General features: G+C 38.9%; 3 protein-coding genes across 3 annotated transcripts in view; all 3 read left to right on the top strand.

Moving 5' to 3' along the window:
- Positions 1-1,331: 1,331 nt before the first annotated feature.
- The window catches only part of LOC134655832 (molybdopterin synthase sulfur carrier subunit), a 226,791-nt gene continuing 209,473 nt past the window's right edge, over positions 1,332-18,649 (top strand). The window contains exon 1 of the mRNA XM_063511321.1: positions 1,332-1,344. The gene's annotated coding sequence lies outside the window, so the exon portion shown is untranslated. The remainder of the gene's footprint in view (positions 1,345-18,649) is intronic.
- LOC134655810 (esterase E4-like) lies at positions 5,217-7,851 on the top strand. The gene is made up of 3 exons (XM_063511288.1): positions 5,217-5,558; positions 5,773-7,022; positions 7,643-7,851. The coding sequence occupies exons 1-3, from the start codon at positions 5,250-5,252 to the stop codon at positions 7,839-7,841; spliced, it is 1,758 nt and encodes a 585-aa protein (XP_063367358.1). The 5' UTR covers positions 5,217-5,249; the 3' UTR covers positions 7,842-7,851.
- LOC134656092 (esterase FE4-like) lies at positions 12,615-15,636 on the top strand. The gene is made up of 3 exons (XM_063511610.1): positions 12,615-12,824; positions 12,999-14,263; positions 15,444-15,636. The coding sequence occupies exons 1-3, from the start codon at positions 12,615-12,617 to the stop codon at positions 15,634-15,636; spliced, it is 1,668 nt and encodes a 555-aa protein (XP_063367680.1).

An 18,649-nucleotide genomic window follows, 5' to 3' on the forward strand; every position in this document is an offset into this window, starting at 1 on the left:
CGTCCAATCCCGTAAGTGGCCAGAGAGCTGTAATCAGGGCTGTGAAGCCCGCGATGATTTGTGGCTTGTAAAATGATATAGCCCTGCCTTTCACGATAGGCTACGTACCAAAGTATTATTAAATCGGCCAAGTGCGAGTTACACTCGTGCGCTGCGGGTTCCGTACCACCACACAAGTGTATACAGAGTTGCTTGATAATAAGATAGGTACATATTATTTTTCTTACTTACGCGTTTTTTTATTACAAAATAAAATTTAATATAGGTATATTATCCTCAAGCTTTGATACACAAGCGTCGTTTATTAAAATTATCTACAATTATGAAAAATTAAATTGGATAACTTAATTATAGTGCATAGTGTTCTTAAAATGTAGCCGACCATCTAATTAATCCAAAAAATATATTCGTTTTCTACATTATTTTGTTTTGCTAAAGAAGGAGACCACTTCGACCCACTGACTCTCATTACCCGTTTCTCCCCTATGCGACATCATCACTACATAGTATAAAACAAAGTCGCTTCCCGCTGTCTGTCCGTCCCTATGTATGCTTAGATCTACAAAACTACGCAACGGATTTTGATGCGTTTTTTTAAATATATAGGTAGAGTGATTCAAGAGGAAGGTTTATGTATAATTTGTTAACCCGTGCGAAGCCGGGACGGGACGCTAGTTTCATCATAAAATTAACCCATTACTGCTCAAGGGAGCTGTCCTTTAAGATTTTAGACCTCGTAAACTTAAGATCTTAGAGATAAATGAGATAGCTTCCTTCAGTTTACTGTTGCACTTAAGTCTTTGTAGTCTTCAGAATATAATTTATAGTATTTGGACCCTGGTTGTTAGGGAAACGGATCCTAGCAGATTGTGATTGATAGCCAAAGTAACCAAGGACACATCACATCAGTAACTATACAGGACCCAAAAGTAGGTACAGTCAGCAGCAGAAGTTGCTCAGCGGGCGAGGCGTTCATAATTACCTTGAGGCGCTCTTATTCTATTAAAAATATTAATGTCCCGTCAAGATTATTTTAAACACCTCGCCCGCTTAGCAACTATTACGTACGTTTAATACGTTGACAATGTTTTTTGAAGAAGATTTTTCATACATGTCATTGATTTTTTTTATTAAAAATTAAATCTACATCCGTTTACTAAAACCATTTCTTCACTTTGATACACAAAAGCAGACATTTGTTAAAATTATCAAGAATATGCCGCAGTAAAAGAGATTTTAGGACACTTTTTTATGGTTTGTCCCTAAAAAGGAAAAAACGGAACCCCTGTCCGCCCATCCGTCTGTCCGTCAAGACGTATGGAGTTATCACGCTCATTTTTTGTCGTATGGCAGAACCGTAGGTAGGTACGAGTATACTTAGGTCTACAGTCTTTTGAAGCTGTGAAAAATTAAACTTCTAAGGTTGCGTAAAAAAAGAAACGACCGTTTATGCCGCAAAAAACGTATATTTTGACACTGAAGGGAATCAAAATTAAAGTATGAAATTTGGCAAGTAAAATCATCTTATACTTCAAATACAGGGAAAAATCTGAAAACGATAGGTAACTTTGTAAAAAATAAGTTAAATTTGTATCGGAACGCACGGTGGGCGAGTCTGACTGGCACTTTTCCAGTTTATTCTCAAATTAGAATCAAAAGAGCTCATGATACTCAGTAGAAAAAACGTAAAAAATCCCAAATCTGAAAAAAACTTTAAATCAAATGACCCATATATTCCTCATATTTAGTTTCAAATGTCCCCTTGCTGACCCAAGTGACCCATTTTTTATACCACTTCAGTGGCAAATAAGCATACGGGCCGCCTGATGGTAAGCAGTCACCGTAGCCTATGGACGCCTGCAACTCCAGAGGTGCTACATGCGCGTTGCCGACCTTTTAAACACCTGTACACTCCTTTTTTTAAGAACCCCATACTGTAGGCCCTCGGGAAAACCTCGGAAGGGAGCTCATTCCACAGCCGGAGCGTCCGCGGGAGGATTTAGATTTTGTAAGTAAGTAAGTTATATTTATTAGCACAAGAAATTAACAAATTAGCATAAAAATTAACAAAATATAATAACAAAAATTAATTAGGACGAACAGAAATATAAAAGAACATTGTGCTAAAAGGACCTCACTCAGCTTTATGTCACGTGACGCTGATTTTCAGTGAGGCCATAAAACTAAAAACTATAACTAGAACTAAAACTATATCTAACTAATACAAATATCCGAGAAAACATAATAATTGCTTATGGCCTGCGCGAATGTGCGTTTGTGTGTGTGTATGTGTGTGTGTGTGTGTGTATTTTGCACTCCGATTAATCCTCTTGAAGTGAATGAGTCACTTTATTTCGTCGTTTACGAAATATCCGTACAATTGTAAACACAGCTCGTTGATTGGTGCCGAATCGGCATAAATGAATACTTCAGTGTTGACCTTTGCCGTTCGCTTTCGGAGAAATAAATGCTGATGAAATAGTAAAATTGTGATTTTGTTTGCCGCACGTAGTGGATTTTTGACAGATTTGTACCCATAATAGCAGTTGATTCTATATTAGTGGCTCTATGAGCAGTAGAACTGGCGAGCATAATAGCTTAAGACTGAATAAATGTATGACTCCGCCATTTTGAAAAAAATAACAATATTTCACGAGAATCGGTTGTAAATTGCGATCTAGGTTAGTCGCTTGCACGAGAATAAAAATAAGCACTCGGAGAAATATCGAACTTTGTTCTCTTGTTACACAAATCACTATTACTTACATACATGTAGACATATCTTTAACGTCACCCGTCATAATAATGTTATCTATCGCACTTATCGTTATCAGCTTACTGAAAATTTACTACAAAGTTTGATAACAGATTTATTCTATTATAAGATCAATAAGTAACAGTTTATTTTGTTCCTCAATAAAGTGTATTCGTCTTTGGCTTAAGCAGACCCAGGTATATCACAAAATTATATGTAGAATACAAACGTAATATTAGGCGCCATTGCAATAATTTCATTGTTATTATTTTTCAATATAAAACAAATTGTAAACTAACTTAAATAACAAAAACTAGCTTAATAAAACTACCGTAAAATGGGGTGAGTAGGGTCAAAACTGAAATTCAAACCTCGATAACATTTTATTTTTACATATGAAAACTGAATGGTGTATAATAAGTGTTCCGGACGAATGTATTTTAGTTTTTATTTTATTTTGGGTAGTTCCATTTCATAACTTTGACGATAAAGAGGAAAACCCACCTCACCCCGTAGTGCCTCGTATTTGGGGTGAGAGGGGTTTTCATACAAAGATGATTTTGGAAGATTGTTGGATCGATTTTTTTTTATTGAGCGTATTACTATAGCTCCATTTTAAATTGGAATAAATTATTCTTGTAGCAGTAGCCTTAAAATCCCTTGTCACCCCCCTCTCAAACCTTCTCTCCCCATTCATAACCCACCTCTCCCCGCGAAACCTACTCACCCCGTTTTACGGTACTTATCTATACTTCGTGTTTTTAGCATTAGAAAAAGTGTAAACAATCTTGACGTGTCTATTTATTGAAAGCACTTTTGAAAAATAAATTAGAGCAATGTAACAATCAGGGATGTTGCGAATATCCGCATCCGCAACCGCGGAACTTCCGCATTATTTTCAACATCCGCATCCGCATAAAATCGATGCGGATTTAATGCGGATGCGGATGTGGAACAGGTCGGTACAGGAACGTCTTAGCATCGGCGTAAGTTCTAGACTGCTAGGTAATTTAGTCATTAACCAAAAAAACCTATTAGAAATGAGCAGTCAAGCGTGAGTGGGACTTAATGTACGGAACCCTTGGAACGCGAGTCCGACTCGCACTTGGCCGGTTTTTTGAAAAAATAATTACTAAAATGTAATATTTGACGTTTTTTATGGTACTATCTTGACATCCGCATCCGCGGATGTGAGCCTTTAAAAATCCGCATCCACATCCGCATCCGCGGATGTCAAAAAATCGGCATCCGCAACATCCCTGGTAACAATTACATAGCAAGGATGTATATTTACATATTTTTTAAAAGCGTTTTCAATTAAAAGACATGTCAAGATTGTTTACCATTTTTCTAATGCAAAAAAAAAGGTATAAATTGCTCCATTTCAGCTAGTCCAAAAGGATCAAAAATACTAGCAGCATTTATCGAGTTTCACGGTAAGGTAAATGTACTAGTGCTCGACATGCTAATGCCCAATAGATGATACCCTGCTGTCACCTCTATTGACAATGGCTTAAGTTTCAAGATGACATGGACTGGGACCGCGTCGAGCACCAGTACATTTACCTTACTTACAGCGAGATTTTGCTGGTACAGTCACCTACAATAATATGTTACACAACGAAGGCCGCAAAAATATCTGCCACGATCTTATTTGTAGAGCTACAAGAGCGTGTCACATATTTTTGCTGCCTTCGAGGGGTAACATATTATTGCAGGTGACTGTAATAGCCGTCTAAGTGTTCAAAAAGTTGTAATAATTATAAAAGAATGTAATTTAATTAGTTTAGTAATTCGTGCTCTGCTTGTAACAAAAATATTGTAGTGTGCAAAGTAGGTACATTTTATAATAAGGGTTTTTTTTTAATCTCAAAGAATGTGAAATTTTCTAGTAAATTACAATGTATGCCGTAATTCTTATATTGGGGTCCTAACTAATAATTTTGTTGATTAAACACATTAAATAATTACTCAGTATTTTTTTTACGACGTACGGAACCATATGCCAGACAGACTCGGACTTTGTCGGTTTTTCCAAGCATTGTTTTTGAAATATAGTGTAACTTTTAATAATTTACTGCACCTTTGTGTTTCTTTTGTACATTTGACACTTTTGCACTTTGTGACATTGTGCGCTACCGAAATATAGGAGTATTTACAAATATTATACTTTCAACGAAGCCAAACTGTAAAGCATGACAAAATCTATTTTGTTTTGCTTACAATACAACACAATAGCTGATTATCTTCTAAATGGACGGTCAACAATAATAACTATCGATATCCTACACAATTCACGGCAGACGTGTTTCTAATTAGCTACAGTAAGCACCTCACTAAATTAGAAACGAGTTTCACTACAGAACAGACCTTAATCCAAATGCATCAGTGATTCTTAAATTTGTAACTGCCCTGGTATTTCTCCTCAGTCAATATTTACAGCGCGCTTAAAGAAAAAAAAATTTTTTCAAATATTAAGGAGCTGCGAACAAAAATGCTTTTACCATGCCTACTAATATTTGGCTACACCTCAGCCTTAAGCCCCGAAAGATGGGACAAAGAAAGCCGTGATAAATACAGCGAGGAACGACCATTATCCAACTCGGAAGAAATAAATTTTTCACCTTCGCCTCTTTCGGAGAGCCTAAAAATCTGGACATTCCGTGATGCGAGCGGTTCGAGAGATGTGAGAATCGACAGTGGGATTGTCAGAGGGCATTTGGAGAAAGACAGTGACTCAGAATACTTCGCGTTCCTGGGGATACCTTATGCTGCGCCACCGACTGGAAGTAGTCGATTTATGGTGAGTAAAATTAACTCATAAACTCCGAGCATTTTCAAGCACCGGTAGTGTAGGATGGCAAGCTAATAAGGCTCCCCGATGATTCCTTATGCATTTATAAATGAACTCTATTTCCCTATCAAACAGTTTAACAAATGGTTTTCATTATATTAGCCCAACAGACAATCTCAAGTCTCAACAGATCATTATTATTAACGAGTAATTTCTTTTTCAGGCTCCATTCCCTCCTAAACCATGGATAAATATATTGTACGCGAACCGGACAGTCATGTGCCCTCAACTAGGCATGGGCGACGAGAACTGCCTCGTCGTCAACGTGTTCACCCCCACCACCCTCCGCACGCAGCTCCCCGTCTTCGTCTACATTCACGGGGGATCCTTTCTCATGGGCTCGGGACCGACCAAAGGACTCGGTCTCCTCATCAAACAGAACTTCATTGTAGTCACATTAAACTACAGGCTCGGAGTACTAGGCTTCTTATGTTTAGGAATAGAGGAAGCTCTCGGAAACGCAGGGCTGAAAGACCAGACTGCAGCACTTCAATGGGTCCAAAGAAACATTCAGCAATTTGGGGGAGACCCTGCCATGGTGACCGTATACGGTATGAGTGCCGGCGCCGCGTCGGTCGAATACCACATACTGGCTGCGCCGGAAGGCTTGTTCCAAAAGGCAATTATCGAGTCCGGATCTGCCACCTCCGTCTGGTCAGTGGACCCCGAACCCATTGATACTGCTAAGCAATTCGCCAATATGCTAAAACCAGAATCACCGATCAGGAATTTGGAAGAACTCGTTCACTTCTTGCACACCAGAACGGCCGATGAATTGAGCGAAGTCAACTATAGGCTCTATCGCTCTTTAACGGATGGGACATTCGGTTTCGTCCCGTGTGTAGAGAACAAATATAATTCCCGAGATGCATTTATATTGAATCCACCTTTTGAGATATTAGAATCTCGGAACTATTCTGATATCCCAATAATGTTTGTACATAGCTCTCTAGAAGGTCTTTACTTAAGAAGCGCAGAATATTATGAGTTGGATTACAAAGTTGGTATGAACGAAAATTTCCTTGCATATATGCCGAAAGATCTTAACATTGACAGAGAACCGACTAGGAAACCAGTTATAAAGAAAGTAATTCGGGAATACTTTGGTCCCAGGGGGGTAATAGATGACGAGCATTTGTTAGGATATTTGAATTTTTTCGGCGACTCTCTTATAATGCATGGAATGTTAACTTCAGCAGAAAAGTACGCTGAACCTGGTAAACCGGTTTACCTGTTGGAATTTGCTTATAAGAGTGAACGGGGAGGTTACGAGCAGTTCTACGAGTACATAAACCTGCCAGGGCATGGTGACATTGCGAGGAACCTAATATCGACTGTGCCGATAACGAGTCGGAGTGACAGACTGACAGTGACTCGTCTGGCACGACTCATAGGGAATTTCGCAAAGTTTAGGTGAGTTGTCCACTTAGTTTAATTATCTGTCCATGTGTATTAATCTACCAGTGTGTTTTGCGACTACCACTTAGGGCCACCCCGCACTAGCGTATTTTGAGCGTCAGCGTCTGGTGAGAGCTAAAGAAAATGGCGTCGCTGCACAGTTGCGCCAACGTTGCATCAGCAGCCATAGAGTTAACTAGAAGCGTATGGTATTTTAGGTCTATTTAAATACCACAGTGTACGCTCAGTTATTTTTGTTTTAAATAACGGTAACTCAAACCAAACGGTATTAAAGCTAGTAACAGACTATCGGACCGGACCGCAACCTTGGAGCGTCGCACCCATAAGTGTGAGCGAGAAACATATATCTCTTTCTCGCTCTCACTTATGGGTGTGACGCTCAAGGTCGCGGTCCGGTCCGATAGTCTGTTACCACTATAAAACAAGAAATAACGTTCAGTTAAGAAGTAGCTTTATGATTTTTTTTATCTTAATTTTTAAAGGGGTTTTGTCACACAGTGACTATGGCACCCCTGTAGCTTTATGATAAAATTAAGTATTTAGAACTCACCTCGATGGCTCTGAAGTTTTTCATCAACAAACACTTGCTTAGAAATTGTATAATTATTTTTCAGTGACCCAACGCCGAATCATACCCCAATGCTCCCAATAAAGTGGCCCATAGTCCAACCCGGCAACCTGACGTACCTGCACCTCGACCAGGAGTTCAGCTTGCGACAACACTACAATTGCTCGAGAAAGCGTCTGTGGGACGAGCTGTATGCTTTGTATAAGAAGCCTGTCACGGCTGTTAACCCGTTTATTTACATTTAGGAATATTGTAACTCTGTAAAGGCCGCAGTACGCAATGGCTAACGATGACGTGCCAAGCCACTGCCATGGGCGACTGTGTGAACACCACAGGCCACGCTACGCCACGATTCCTTTGAAGTGTCAAGAAAACCGACAACTTCCCGATTGCGCATCACGATAGACAAATGATGGCCAGTCATCGGCCATTGTATGCTGTACACAATGGCGCTGGCTTGTCATGGACCATTCTTGACCACTGCGTACTGGGGCCTTAAGATTGTCATTACTATTGATAAACCATAAAACATAGAAGCTTTTTAAAGGGTTATTCCCACTAGTTAGCACCAAGTTGTTACCAGTGGTAACTACTGGGATTTTTTTTTCCCACCTTTTACCACTGGTATTTTTCCCAGTAGTTACCACTGGTAAAAGGTGGGATTTTTTTTTCCCAGTAGTTACCACCAAAACTGTGTTAGAGTTCAATACGTACTAATAAAACACTATAGGTAAATACAGGATGTTTTTATAGTCAACTGCAATAATTTACAGTGTGAATATATAGGTCATACTAAACAACTTTTACTGTGGAACCAATACCGAAATCATGAAAAAAATATTGACTCTCCCATACAAATATCAACATCAGACCAGACAAAATATGAGTATGCCACAGCCAATTTTTTTTAATAAATTTTGCTGTAATAATAAGTTATTATAAATTGATTAAATGTTTCATTTCAGTAACCAGCCTTGAATTTTTTTAAATACTAAACTGTTTAATTACCTAATAAAATCATTTGAAAAATAATCTAAATGGATTAAATTTATCCTTACATATATTATAGTTTTTGCACTAGTGCCGGTTAATCTCTTTCAATATGTTTGATCACTTTTGAGGCAGTTTACTAAAACACTAATCGACTTATAATTATTTATTATTTAAATCACTCTATATTTATACTGTTTTTATTTAACTCTAACAAAATGTTGGTGGTAAAAGGTGGGAAAAAAGAGTCTTATTTTCACAGAAATATGACATAAATGGTGACATTGCCATAATTTGTCATTGCAAAATACCATGCATTAGCTTGGTCCTACTCTATGCATTTTGGACTCACCTCTGATAAAACCTAGAGTGCGATTTTTACTGTAGCTATTATTTTGTAACATTTACGCTTAATTGTAAAATCTGTAAAACATGATGTGTACAGTGTACACTTGTTTTGGATCTCGTGTCAGTTCTTAAGCCATAATAAATGCAAATGTATGTTTTTCATGATATTGTACGATATCTGTTTAGTACCTAAATAAAAAGATTAAATAAAAAGATTTAAAAAAACAGTGAACATTCTTTTATTTTATTATTAGAGACCCGTCCTGGCTTCGCACGGGTAGTCCAAAAAATTTACACAAAACCTTTACAAGTTATACACCGAAACCTTCCTCAATAATCAGTCTATTGATTGGTGAAAACAGCATGAAAATCCGTTTGGTAGTTTTTACGTATCGCGAATATACAGACGGACGCGACAACGACTTTTATAATTATGTATTGATAATTGATATATAGTTCTAACTTCGATTCGATTGTGTCCTATTAAAAGGTCATCGGAACCTAGGAGGCTCTAAGGAGCGTGCATGAACTGTATAGCACGAAATAGCTCAAGCTTAAGTTTCTAATTTACGCCACAAGATGGCAGAACCTACAACGCGCAACATAGCTTGCGTGAACTGTAGGGGGCAACACTTTAAAACGTGATGTGTCAATGTCAAGTTTATGTTTCCGATTTAGGCCACAAGATGGGAGATCCTCCAACGAGCACGATCCCTATAGTCCAACCAGTTTATTTACATTTAGAACCCTAAATGCTGGCAGTCATTAGTAAAAATGTTATTATAAACGACAGAACATGCTAGGGAGGTTCTCAAAGTTCACGGAATGGAAAACTTATCAATTAAATATAAAGCTATTTTTTAAATTATATTTTTCCTTTTCAATATAGGTAATCTTCCTTAAAGTAGTGAGTACAAACTTTTCCACAGATACATTCTAATACAAAAAAATTATATTATTTGCTGTCAAAAAGAGCCATAATTGCATGCTTAACTTCATAATGCTTTGAAGAAACTTTGCCGCTTTTTAAATTCATACTCTCTCTTCTCTTCTTCCTCGCGTTGTCCCGGCATTTTGGCCACGGCTCATGGGAACCTGGGGTCCGCTTGGCAACTAATCCCAGGAATTGGCGTAGGCACTAGTTTTTACGAAAGCGACTGCCATCTGACCTTCCAACCCAGAGGGTAAACTAGGCCTTATTGGGATTAGTCCGGTTTCCTCACAATGTTTTCCTTCACCGAAAAGCGACTGGTAAGTATCATATGATATTTCGTAAGTACATAAGTTCCGAAAAACTCATTGGTACGAGCCGGGGTTTGAACCCGCGACCTCAGGATTGAAAGTCGCAGGCTCTTACCGCTAGGCCACCAGCGCTTTTTTCCAATATTATAAATGCGAAAGTGTGTCTGTCTGTCTGTCTGTTACCTCTTCACGCTTAAACCGCTGAACCGATTTAGTTGAAATTTGGTATAGGGATAGTTTAAGTCCCGGGAAAGGACATAGGATACTTTTTATCCCAGAAATCACCCATTAAGGGGGTGAAAAGGGGGGTGGAAATTTGTATGGGCAAACAATAATCGCTGAACCGTTTTAGATGAAATTTGGTATGGAGATAGTTTGAGTCTCAGGGACCGACATAGGGTAGTTATTATCCTATAAATCACCCTTTAAGGGGGTGAAAAGGGGAGTAGAAGTTTGTATGGTGAATCGATAAAAAACAGATCGGATATAAAAACAAACCTACCCAAATTACTAATTCCACGCAGACGAAGTCGCGGGCAAAAGCTAGTAATAAATAAATATAAATAATAAATACTCACTGGTTAATTGTCCATCGTAGGCATAGTATTCTTTGCACTGGGTACATAAATTAATATATATGTAAGTTTATTTAATTATAGTATGTATATGTAAGTTTATTTTCGTTAGTATGTATTATATATCGCTATATTTTTTTTGTCTTAAGTTACCTATTCTGCGTTTTTTTTTTGTTTAATGCCTGCACCTACTGTTTCTGTTTAGCCTGGTGGTTGACTGGTAGAGAATGCCTTTAGGCATTAAGTCCGCCATTTGTACTTTATTTGTTATATTGTGCAATAAAGTTTAAAATAAATAAAAATAAAAAATAAGTAGGTAGGTAGAGGTACCTAAGTGACATATTTCCGGAAAACGCTCATTGTACAAAATGTAAATTGCGTTACCAGCAACTCTGGCTTAATTCCTTTAGCGAATGCATTTATATTATTACCTACGTACGGCGAAACTTTTGAGTTATAACCATCATAAATTTCCTCTTGGCGTGTGTCCAAGTGAGGAGGTAACTTATTTTGAGATCTAAGTAACAGGATAGGCAGCATTGACATATATCTAAGGACGGGCCTTACGGCACTAATAATGGTGCTAGTTCAGCAGTGTTGTCACACTTGTACTCACGAATTCGACCCGATCGTGCAGTCAAGCTGTGTCTAACGCAACTAGTTGCGACCAATCGCGCGCGTGATGCGAACTCAGCAACCAATTGCGTTTTGGCGTTAGACACGCACGATTGGCTCGAATTCGTGTGCCTGACACCGCTGTACTGGCCCCATTCTTATTACCCGTAAGGCCCTTTCTTGGATACCTATATGTCAATAATGATAGGAAGTCTTCCCTAGAGTGCTCGCGCTATGAACATTTTGCCGCCCGTGGCGAAATAACTGTGATTACACTGATTACTTGAACACGGTAAGTACATTTGTCAATGTCGTGCGTATGTCCGAAGAAAATAACTCATTTATTGCATAATAAGTGTTATAAAATGAATATAAAACTAAAATTAAGTACAACTAATACTAAAGCTAAAAAATTAAAAATACCTATCGAAATTTTGCGCCTTTGGTAAGGTGCCCATCACGCAGGCAGCGTTCCCGCGCTGGATTGCTATGCTATATGTCCGAATGTTCTTCTCTGCAGGTGCCTTACCATGATGTCCTTATTGCGATTCTCGTTTAGGACCTAAACTGAATCGCTAAAGAACGGAGCTATGCGACTTATATACATATAGCTCCGTCCTTTAGCGATTGAGTTTGGGTCCTAAACAGAATCGCAATAAGGACGTCATGGTAAGGCCCCAGATCGCACTTCTTAACCGATTCTCGTGAAATATAAATTTTCTGTCGTTTTGTTTTTTGAAAAATGTTTAAAATGGTGGAAATTGATTGGTAAGGACTTAAAAAGCTTCAGGAGAGTCTGTGACACTTAAAACTATATATATAGACTACTATCCTAAAATCAAATTTGTTATTTATTAAAAACCGTCTCTTGACTGGTGTAAGACATAGCCGCAGTCGCAAGTCCTAATTTTGTGTAAGTAGTAACACTAATAACAAAATATTTGGTTACTGTTAATTGTTAATACAAACTTTTCTTTTGGTGTACTCACAATGAAAGGAATGAATTCTTTTGTAGCAAATAATACAATGATTTTAATGATCAGCACCTATTGTTGACAGTATCTCACAATACATGCAAACATCAAGGCGTTTGCTATTACTGTTTTGTTTATTCATATTAGATGACGCTATGTTTGATAACTATATGATCTCAGAAGTAGCTGCTTCATGCATCAGTCTATTCCAAACTGCCATTTACCTAGCATGGTCAGTTGGTCAACTATCTCGACAGACGATTAAAAAAAGAAAATGTCTTGGTTTTCCGTTTTAGTTTGTCTTAGTCTTTATATATTCAGTGGGGCAGGAAGTGAGATTCGAGAGGTCTTCATTTCGCCTCCTTATATAACGACGGAAAATGGGGTTGTGAAAGGGAAATTAGTGAAAAGTGTTGATTTTTCGTACATGGCTTATTTAGGGATACCTTACGCTGCGCCACCGGTAGGAGAAAATCGATTTAAGGTTAGTAGATACAGTACCGGTCAATGTTAACCGGTTCAACCCAAAGTTACCAGTCCAATTTAACCCTAGGTTAACGGTTAACTTCGAGTTAGTGGCTAACCCATGGTTGGTGCAAGGTTTCTTTGTAAATTCTAAGTATAATTATTTTAAATATATACTACGTTTGTTATCCAGAGTCCATTACCAGCAATGCCATGGAATGGAGTGTACGAAGCGAACAGAACAGTCCAGTGCCCACAATCCGGCTACGGTGAAGAAGACTGCCTCGTCATCAACATCTTCACCCCGATCCCCGTCCACCGACATCACCATCGACGTCCCCTACCAATCCTGGTCTTCATCCACGGAGGCGCTTTCATCAGAGGAACCGGCCCAACCACAGGCATGGAGTATCTCCTTAAACATGACATCGCAGTGGTGACGTTCAACTACAGATTAGGCGTTTTAGGCTTTTTATGCCTCGGCACTGAGGACGCACCCGGCAACGCCGGCTTGAAGGACCAAGTAGCCGCATTGCAGTGGATCCAAAGAAACATTATCAATTTCGGTGGACATCCACGACATGTGGTCGTCTATGGTACGGATGCCGGAGCCGTGTCTGTAGACCTTTTAATCATGTCGAAGATGGGTGCTGGTTTATTCAAAGGGGCTATAGTGGAATCAGGATCAGCCACGTCTCCATGGTCAGTCGATGTCAACCCAATAGGAACGGCTACTAAGCTAGCAGAAACTTTAAACTTTGTCCCAAAAGATATAGACGATTTAGCCCTGTTTTACAGAAACAAAATTGTAGATGATTTAACTACCGTAAATGAGCTGTACTATAATAGTTTGAATGATGGGACTGTCGGATTTTCGCCATGCATTGAAACTTTATCTAGGGCAAGACCGCATATTAGACAATTTCTGCAAGAGTCACCGTATGACATGCTGGTGAATGGTAAATACGAACAGGTACCAGTCATGCTAATTTTCTCTTCGTTAGAGGGGCTTTTCCTCAAGAGTGCGCAGTATTATCAACAGATCTTTAAAGAGAGATTGGAAAACGAATTCGAGTATTTCTTGCCAGGCAATCTACGTTTTGAAACTGAGGAAGATAAAAGGATTTTAGCTGAAGCGATCAAGATATTTTATTACGGGAATAGAACTATAGGCGTGGAGACACTGGTGGAAAACTTGGAGTATTTTGGGGATAGTCTTGTATTGCATGGCATTTTGAAATCTGTAGAATATCATTGTAAACGGATGCCTGTTTATTTGATGGATTTCTTTTATAAAGGCAACCTGAAGACGTACGATTCAATGTATGAGAACATTACAGTGGCAGGACATAGCGCGGCATCAGAGCATGCTTTTGTTTCATCATTAATCACGAATTTTGAAGATATGAGAGCCGTAGAAACATTCGCAGAGTTGATAACGAACTTTGTAAAACATGAGTAAGTTGATTTATTTGCAGATTTTTTTGTTTATTTATGCCGTTTGCTTTATATGCATAGTATTTAAAATAACATTTTTTTTATGCATCGTCATTAACATTCGTTAATATCTTGTATATCACATAATTTACTATTTTAATAGACATAATTCCACTCATCCCATCGTCTTCCTCGCGTTGTTCCGGCATTTTGCCACGGCTCATTGGAGCCTGGGGTCCGCTTGGCAACTAATCCCAGGAATTGGCGTAGGCACTAGTTTTTACGAAAGCGACTGCCTTCTAACCTTCCAGTCCAGAGAGTAAACTAGGCCTTATTGGGACAATTACATGGAACTTAATAGACATTCCACAATGTCGTAAGTCATTAGTAGGTGCCTTACTTAGTAAACACCCATAACTCAGGAATGATTAAGTAGGTATCTGGGACGCAACAAATAAATCCCTTACCAGGATTTTAACCCGAGACCTCCTGTTTCGTAGGCCACCTCCGACTAGGCTAAGAGGTCGTTAAGCATACAATAAAACCGGAAGTGCGAGTCAGACTCGCCCACCGAGGGTTCCGTACTTTTTAGTATTTTTTGTTATAGCGGCAACAGAAATACATCATCTGTGAAAATTTCAACTGTCACTATCACGGTTCATGAGATACAGCCGGTGACAGACAGACAGACGGACAGAGAAGTCTTAGTAATAGGGCAGGCGTGTCTCACTCCGCGATTTCGTCGCTTTGCTACAGGTAGCTAAAAGTACATCCGTTCGGCCCCAATTTTGGGGAAAGCCATAAGCCGCGCGTGGCGCTGTCGCCACCTAGCGGCCATATCTGTGCTGATCGTAACAGACGCGTTTTGTTAGAGAGTGAGTCTTCTGTACTTAGTACTATTATTTATTCTGTGAATAGGGTCCCGTTTTCACCCTTTGGGTACGGAGCCCTAAAAATATCTATATTTTGACGACTGATCTGGCCTAGTGGGTAGTGACCCTGCCTGTGAATTTGTGTGATGAGCACAGTTATTTGTTCCTGAGTCTTGGGTGTTTTCTATGTATTTATGTATTTGTATAGGTAGGTATTATATACATCGTCGTCTGAATACCCACAACACAAGCCTTCTTGAGCTTACTGTGGGACTTAGTCAATCTGTATAAGAATGTCCTGTAATATTTATTTATTTATTATATTTCAGCAATCCAACCCCACGCCTAAGCTGCCTTACGACCATCGCTTGGCCGCGCGTGAACAGCCCCCACAAGATGAGGTATATGCGCTTCGACGGGAACCTCATGACGGCGATCAAACCTCACTGGAGACGGAAACAGTTTTGGGACAATGTGTACAAGCTTTATAGGACACAGCTCAATCCTGTGGAATCCTGTTGAGATTTTATGTAACAAGACTAATTTTTAAATACTATATATGTTTTTTGACAGATTGTTTTTAAATAGTATTAACTACAAAGAGCGCGACGAACTAATGACAGAATTTTTAAATGAATAGGGTGTATTACTGCAATGTTCTGCCGCCAGAGTGCAGCACTAGCACAAACCTTAACTTAAACCATAGAGTATAACTTATATATAGGTAATACTATGCCGTAAACAGTTTTTCGATAAGTTTTCACAGATTCTTTGTTACGAATAAATATGACATTGATGCATCAAGTCTGTTTGTTTACTGTTTGTGCTAATGACGCCCCCTCCGCAGAATTGTGTGTAATATTCCCTATTATAATACTTAATTAACTACATTCAGTAATCCAACCACCGCATGGTCGCGCGTAGACAGCACATGCGGTGCGACGGGAACCTCATGATGGCGGTCAGACCTCACTGGAGACTAGGAGACGGAAGCAGTTTTGGGGCAATGTGTACAAGCTTTATAGGACACAGCTCAATCCTGTGGAGTCTTGTTAAAGTCATTATACAGGGTGCTTCCTGTAACAGGAGCAATAAATTAAAGTAAAGGCTGTACTCCTCAAACTGACCAACATTTAATCAGCAATTTTTTAAAATTATGAATCCTTTAGACTTCCTCTTTTTCATACAAAATAAATATTGCCTTCAATGTACGCTGACATCAGTGTGTTTGACGTTGCTTGTATACATAACAACATAATAAACTTAAAAGTGTAATAAAAATCAAAACATGAGTTATTTTCAAAAGTTACTAAACAAATGTTGGTCACTTTGAGGAGTACAGCCTACAGTTTAATTTATTGCTCCTGTTACAGGAAGCACCCTGTATAATAAAACATATTTTTTATTATACATTTCTGTCCATTTATTTTAATTTGGTATTTGGAAATGATGTTCATAACACTAATAAACTACTGCGAGCAGGCACTAAGAAGCAGCTGTGAGTGCGAGGAACTATAAAAACGAGAGTGAAAAATGGCGAACCATACTGTTCTACCTTAGGGGTGGCCAGGGGGCGCCATAAGCTTTCAGTAAGAAGTGCATATACTTGGAAAAATTCGACCTATGCCGCTGTGGCCCGGTGGCCGAATGGCACAGGCACCTGACGCGATAGCAGAGGACGCTGGTTCGATTCCAGCCTGGGGCACTGGAGGCATTGGTCAATTTTTCTTAGTATATGACATTTTTTTCAGTTTACTAACAATACTATCATGTTGTCCTTGTCACACGCTGTTGTATATACAAAGTAGTCACGAGGAACCCGAAAGGTTTTAACCAGAAAGCTGAGAGCAAAAGAAGGAAGACCAGTATAACTGCCAGTGTGATGATGATGATTATAAAACGAGTGTGTAACTTATATCCAATATAAGTAATAATATAATATAAGTATATAATATAAGTTATACCGTCCTCTGCTATCGCGTCAGGTGCCTGTGCCATTCGGCCACCGGGCCACAGCGGCATAGGTCGAATTTTTCCAAGTATATGCACTTCTTACTGAAAGCTTATGGCGCCCCCTGGCCACCCCTAAGGTAGAACAGTATGGTTCGACCTTCTAACTGGATCATCTCAGATGATACTGAAAAAAATTTAATTTATTCTAATACTTCTAATAGTATCGTTAGTGTTATATGTATTATGTTGTCCCTGTCACACAATGTTATATAACTACCAACATAGGAACACCATAAGCTTCTTAGAAAGGACCTAAAACCTAAAAGTCAAGGTTTCAAACCGTCAGCATTAAGAGTCCGAAGCAAGCTCGGCCGAATTTCGCTTTCCGATACAAACGGATTTTCGTTCTCATTTTAAAACTACGTGTTGTATTGTAATTAAACTTTGCACAAACAATGACCTAAGGTATATCTAAATCCTGTAATTAGTTTATATATATAGCTCTAGTTTAAAAAACAAACGAAATAGAGCAAAAACAAGTTTTTTATGATAAAGGCTATAGGCGCCTTTCGCTGTATTTTTTTAACTACGAGTATGGTATCTAAATACAAATAAACTAATTACAGAGCAGCTATCATGGTCGCATTTTTATCACCTGTCATACTATCTCGCTTATCTCACTTTCACACTTACATATTGTTAGAACGTGGCAGCCATGGTGACAAATGATAAAGAGCCGGCCATTTTAGCCCTACATGACTAGATATTCCTCATGTCATTCTATATACAAAGCTTCATTACAATCCTACACGTAGTTTTAAAATGAGAGCGTAACTACGTTTGTATGGAGAATCGAGCTTGCTGAATCACAACCACAAGTGATAAAACTGTTTGTGTGCCTCGAGCACCGAGTTAATGCAGCGGCTATTATTCTTTTATGAAGCCACAAACTTGGGCACTGCTCTAACGTTAGCTTTATAAGTCTCAAGACGTTACAAACACATTAAAGTTAGGTCAAGGAAGACACGACGGAATGGTAAAGTATTCTAACATGTTGAGTAAAGGTATCGTTCAGATTCAAACAACACCAGACCGTTATCATGGTCGCATTTTTATCACCAGCCGGGCTAGCACATGATTGGCGCGACAGTATCTCGCGGCGAGATAGACTACCCGTCCCTCTTTTATTAACATTAGAAAAAGACGGGTATATAGTGGGGGTGCTGTCATGCTATGCGTCACTTTCGCACTTACATATTTGTTAGAACGAGACAGCCATAGAGACAAATGATAAAGAGCCGGCCATCTTAGCCCTACAGTGGTCGCATTTTTATCGCTTGTCACGTTCTAACAAGTGTGTAAGTGCGAAAGTGACGGGCATAAGTGACATGCGATAAAAATTTAACCTTGCTTTACTGAAGCAGTATTGCAGCGCGACATTACTCGAATCTTCTGACCGTAGGTAGGTACTATTATTTATTCTGTGCTTCTGGTAACAGACTTTGCGATTCGTAAAAGGTTTCAGAAAATTTGTCATGCATCCTCTCATGTTTTTAAATGTTCATACAACAAAAAAATACAT

Source organism: Cydia amplana, chromosome 17, assembly GCF_948474715.1.
Source record: "Cydia amplana chromosome 17, ilCydAmpl1.1, whole genome shotgun sequence".
In the NCBI taxonomy this organism is placed as follows: domain Eukaryota; kingdom Metazoa; phylum Arthropoda; class Insecta; order Lepidoptera; family Tortricidae; genus Cydia; species Cydia amplana.

What these genes read in the sequence shown, in the direction of transcription:
- LOC134655810 (XM_063511288.1), top strand. Translation starts at nt 5,250, where the DNA reads ATGCTTTTACCATGCCTACTAATATTTGGCTACACCTCAGCCTTAAGC. An exon ending in CTGGAAGTAGTCGATTTATG is followed by an intron (nt 5,559 to 5,772) that starts GTGAGTAAAATT and finishes TTTCTTTTTCAG; the next exon opens with GCTCCATTCCCTCCTAAACC. An exon ending in GGGAATTTCGCAAAGTTTAG is followed by an intron (nt 7,023 to 7,642) that starts GTGAGTTGTCCA and finishes ATTATTTTTCAG; the next exon opens with TGACCCAACGCCGAATCATA.
- LOC134656092 (XM_063511610.1), top strand. Translation starts at nt 12,615, where the DNA reads ATGTCTTGGTTTTCCGTTTTAGTTTGTCTTAGTCTTTATATATTCAGT. An exon ending in TAGGAGAAAATCGATTTAAG is followed by an intron (nt 12,825 to 12,998) that starts GTTAGTAGATAC and finishes TTTGTTATCCAG; the next exon opens with AGTCCATTACCAGCAATGCC. An exon ending in ACGAACTTTGTAAAACATGA is followed by an intron (nt 14,264 to 15,443) that starts GTAAGTTGATTT and finishes ATTATATTTCAG; the next exon opens with CAATCCAACCCCACGCCTAA.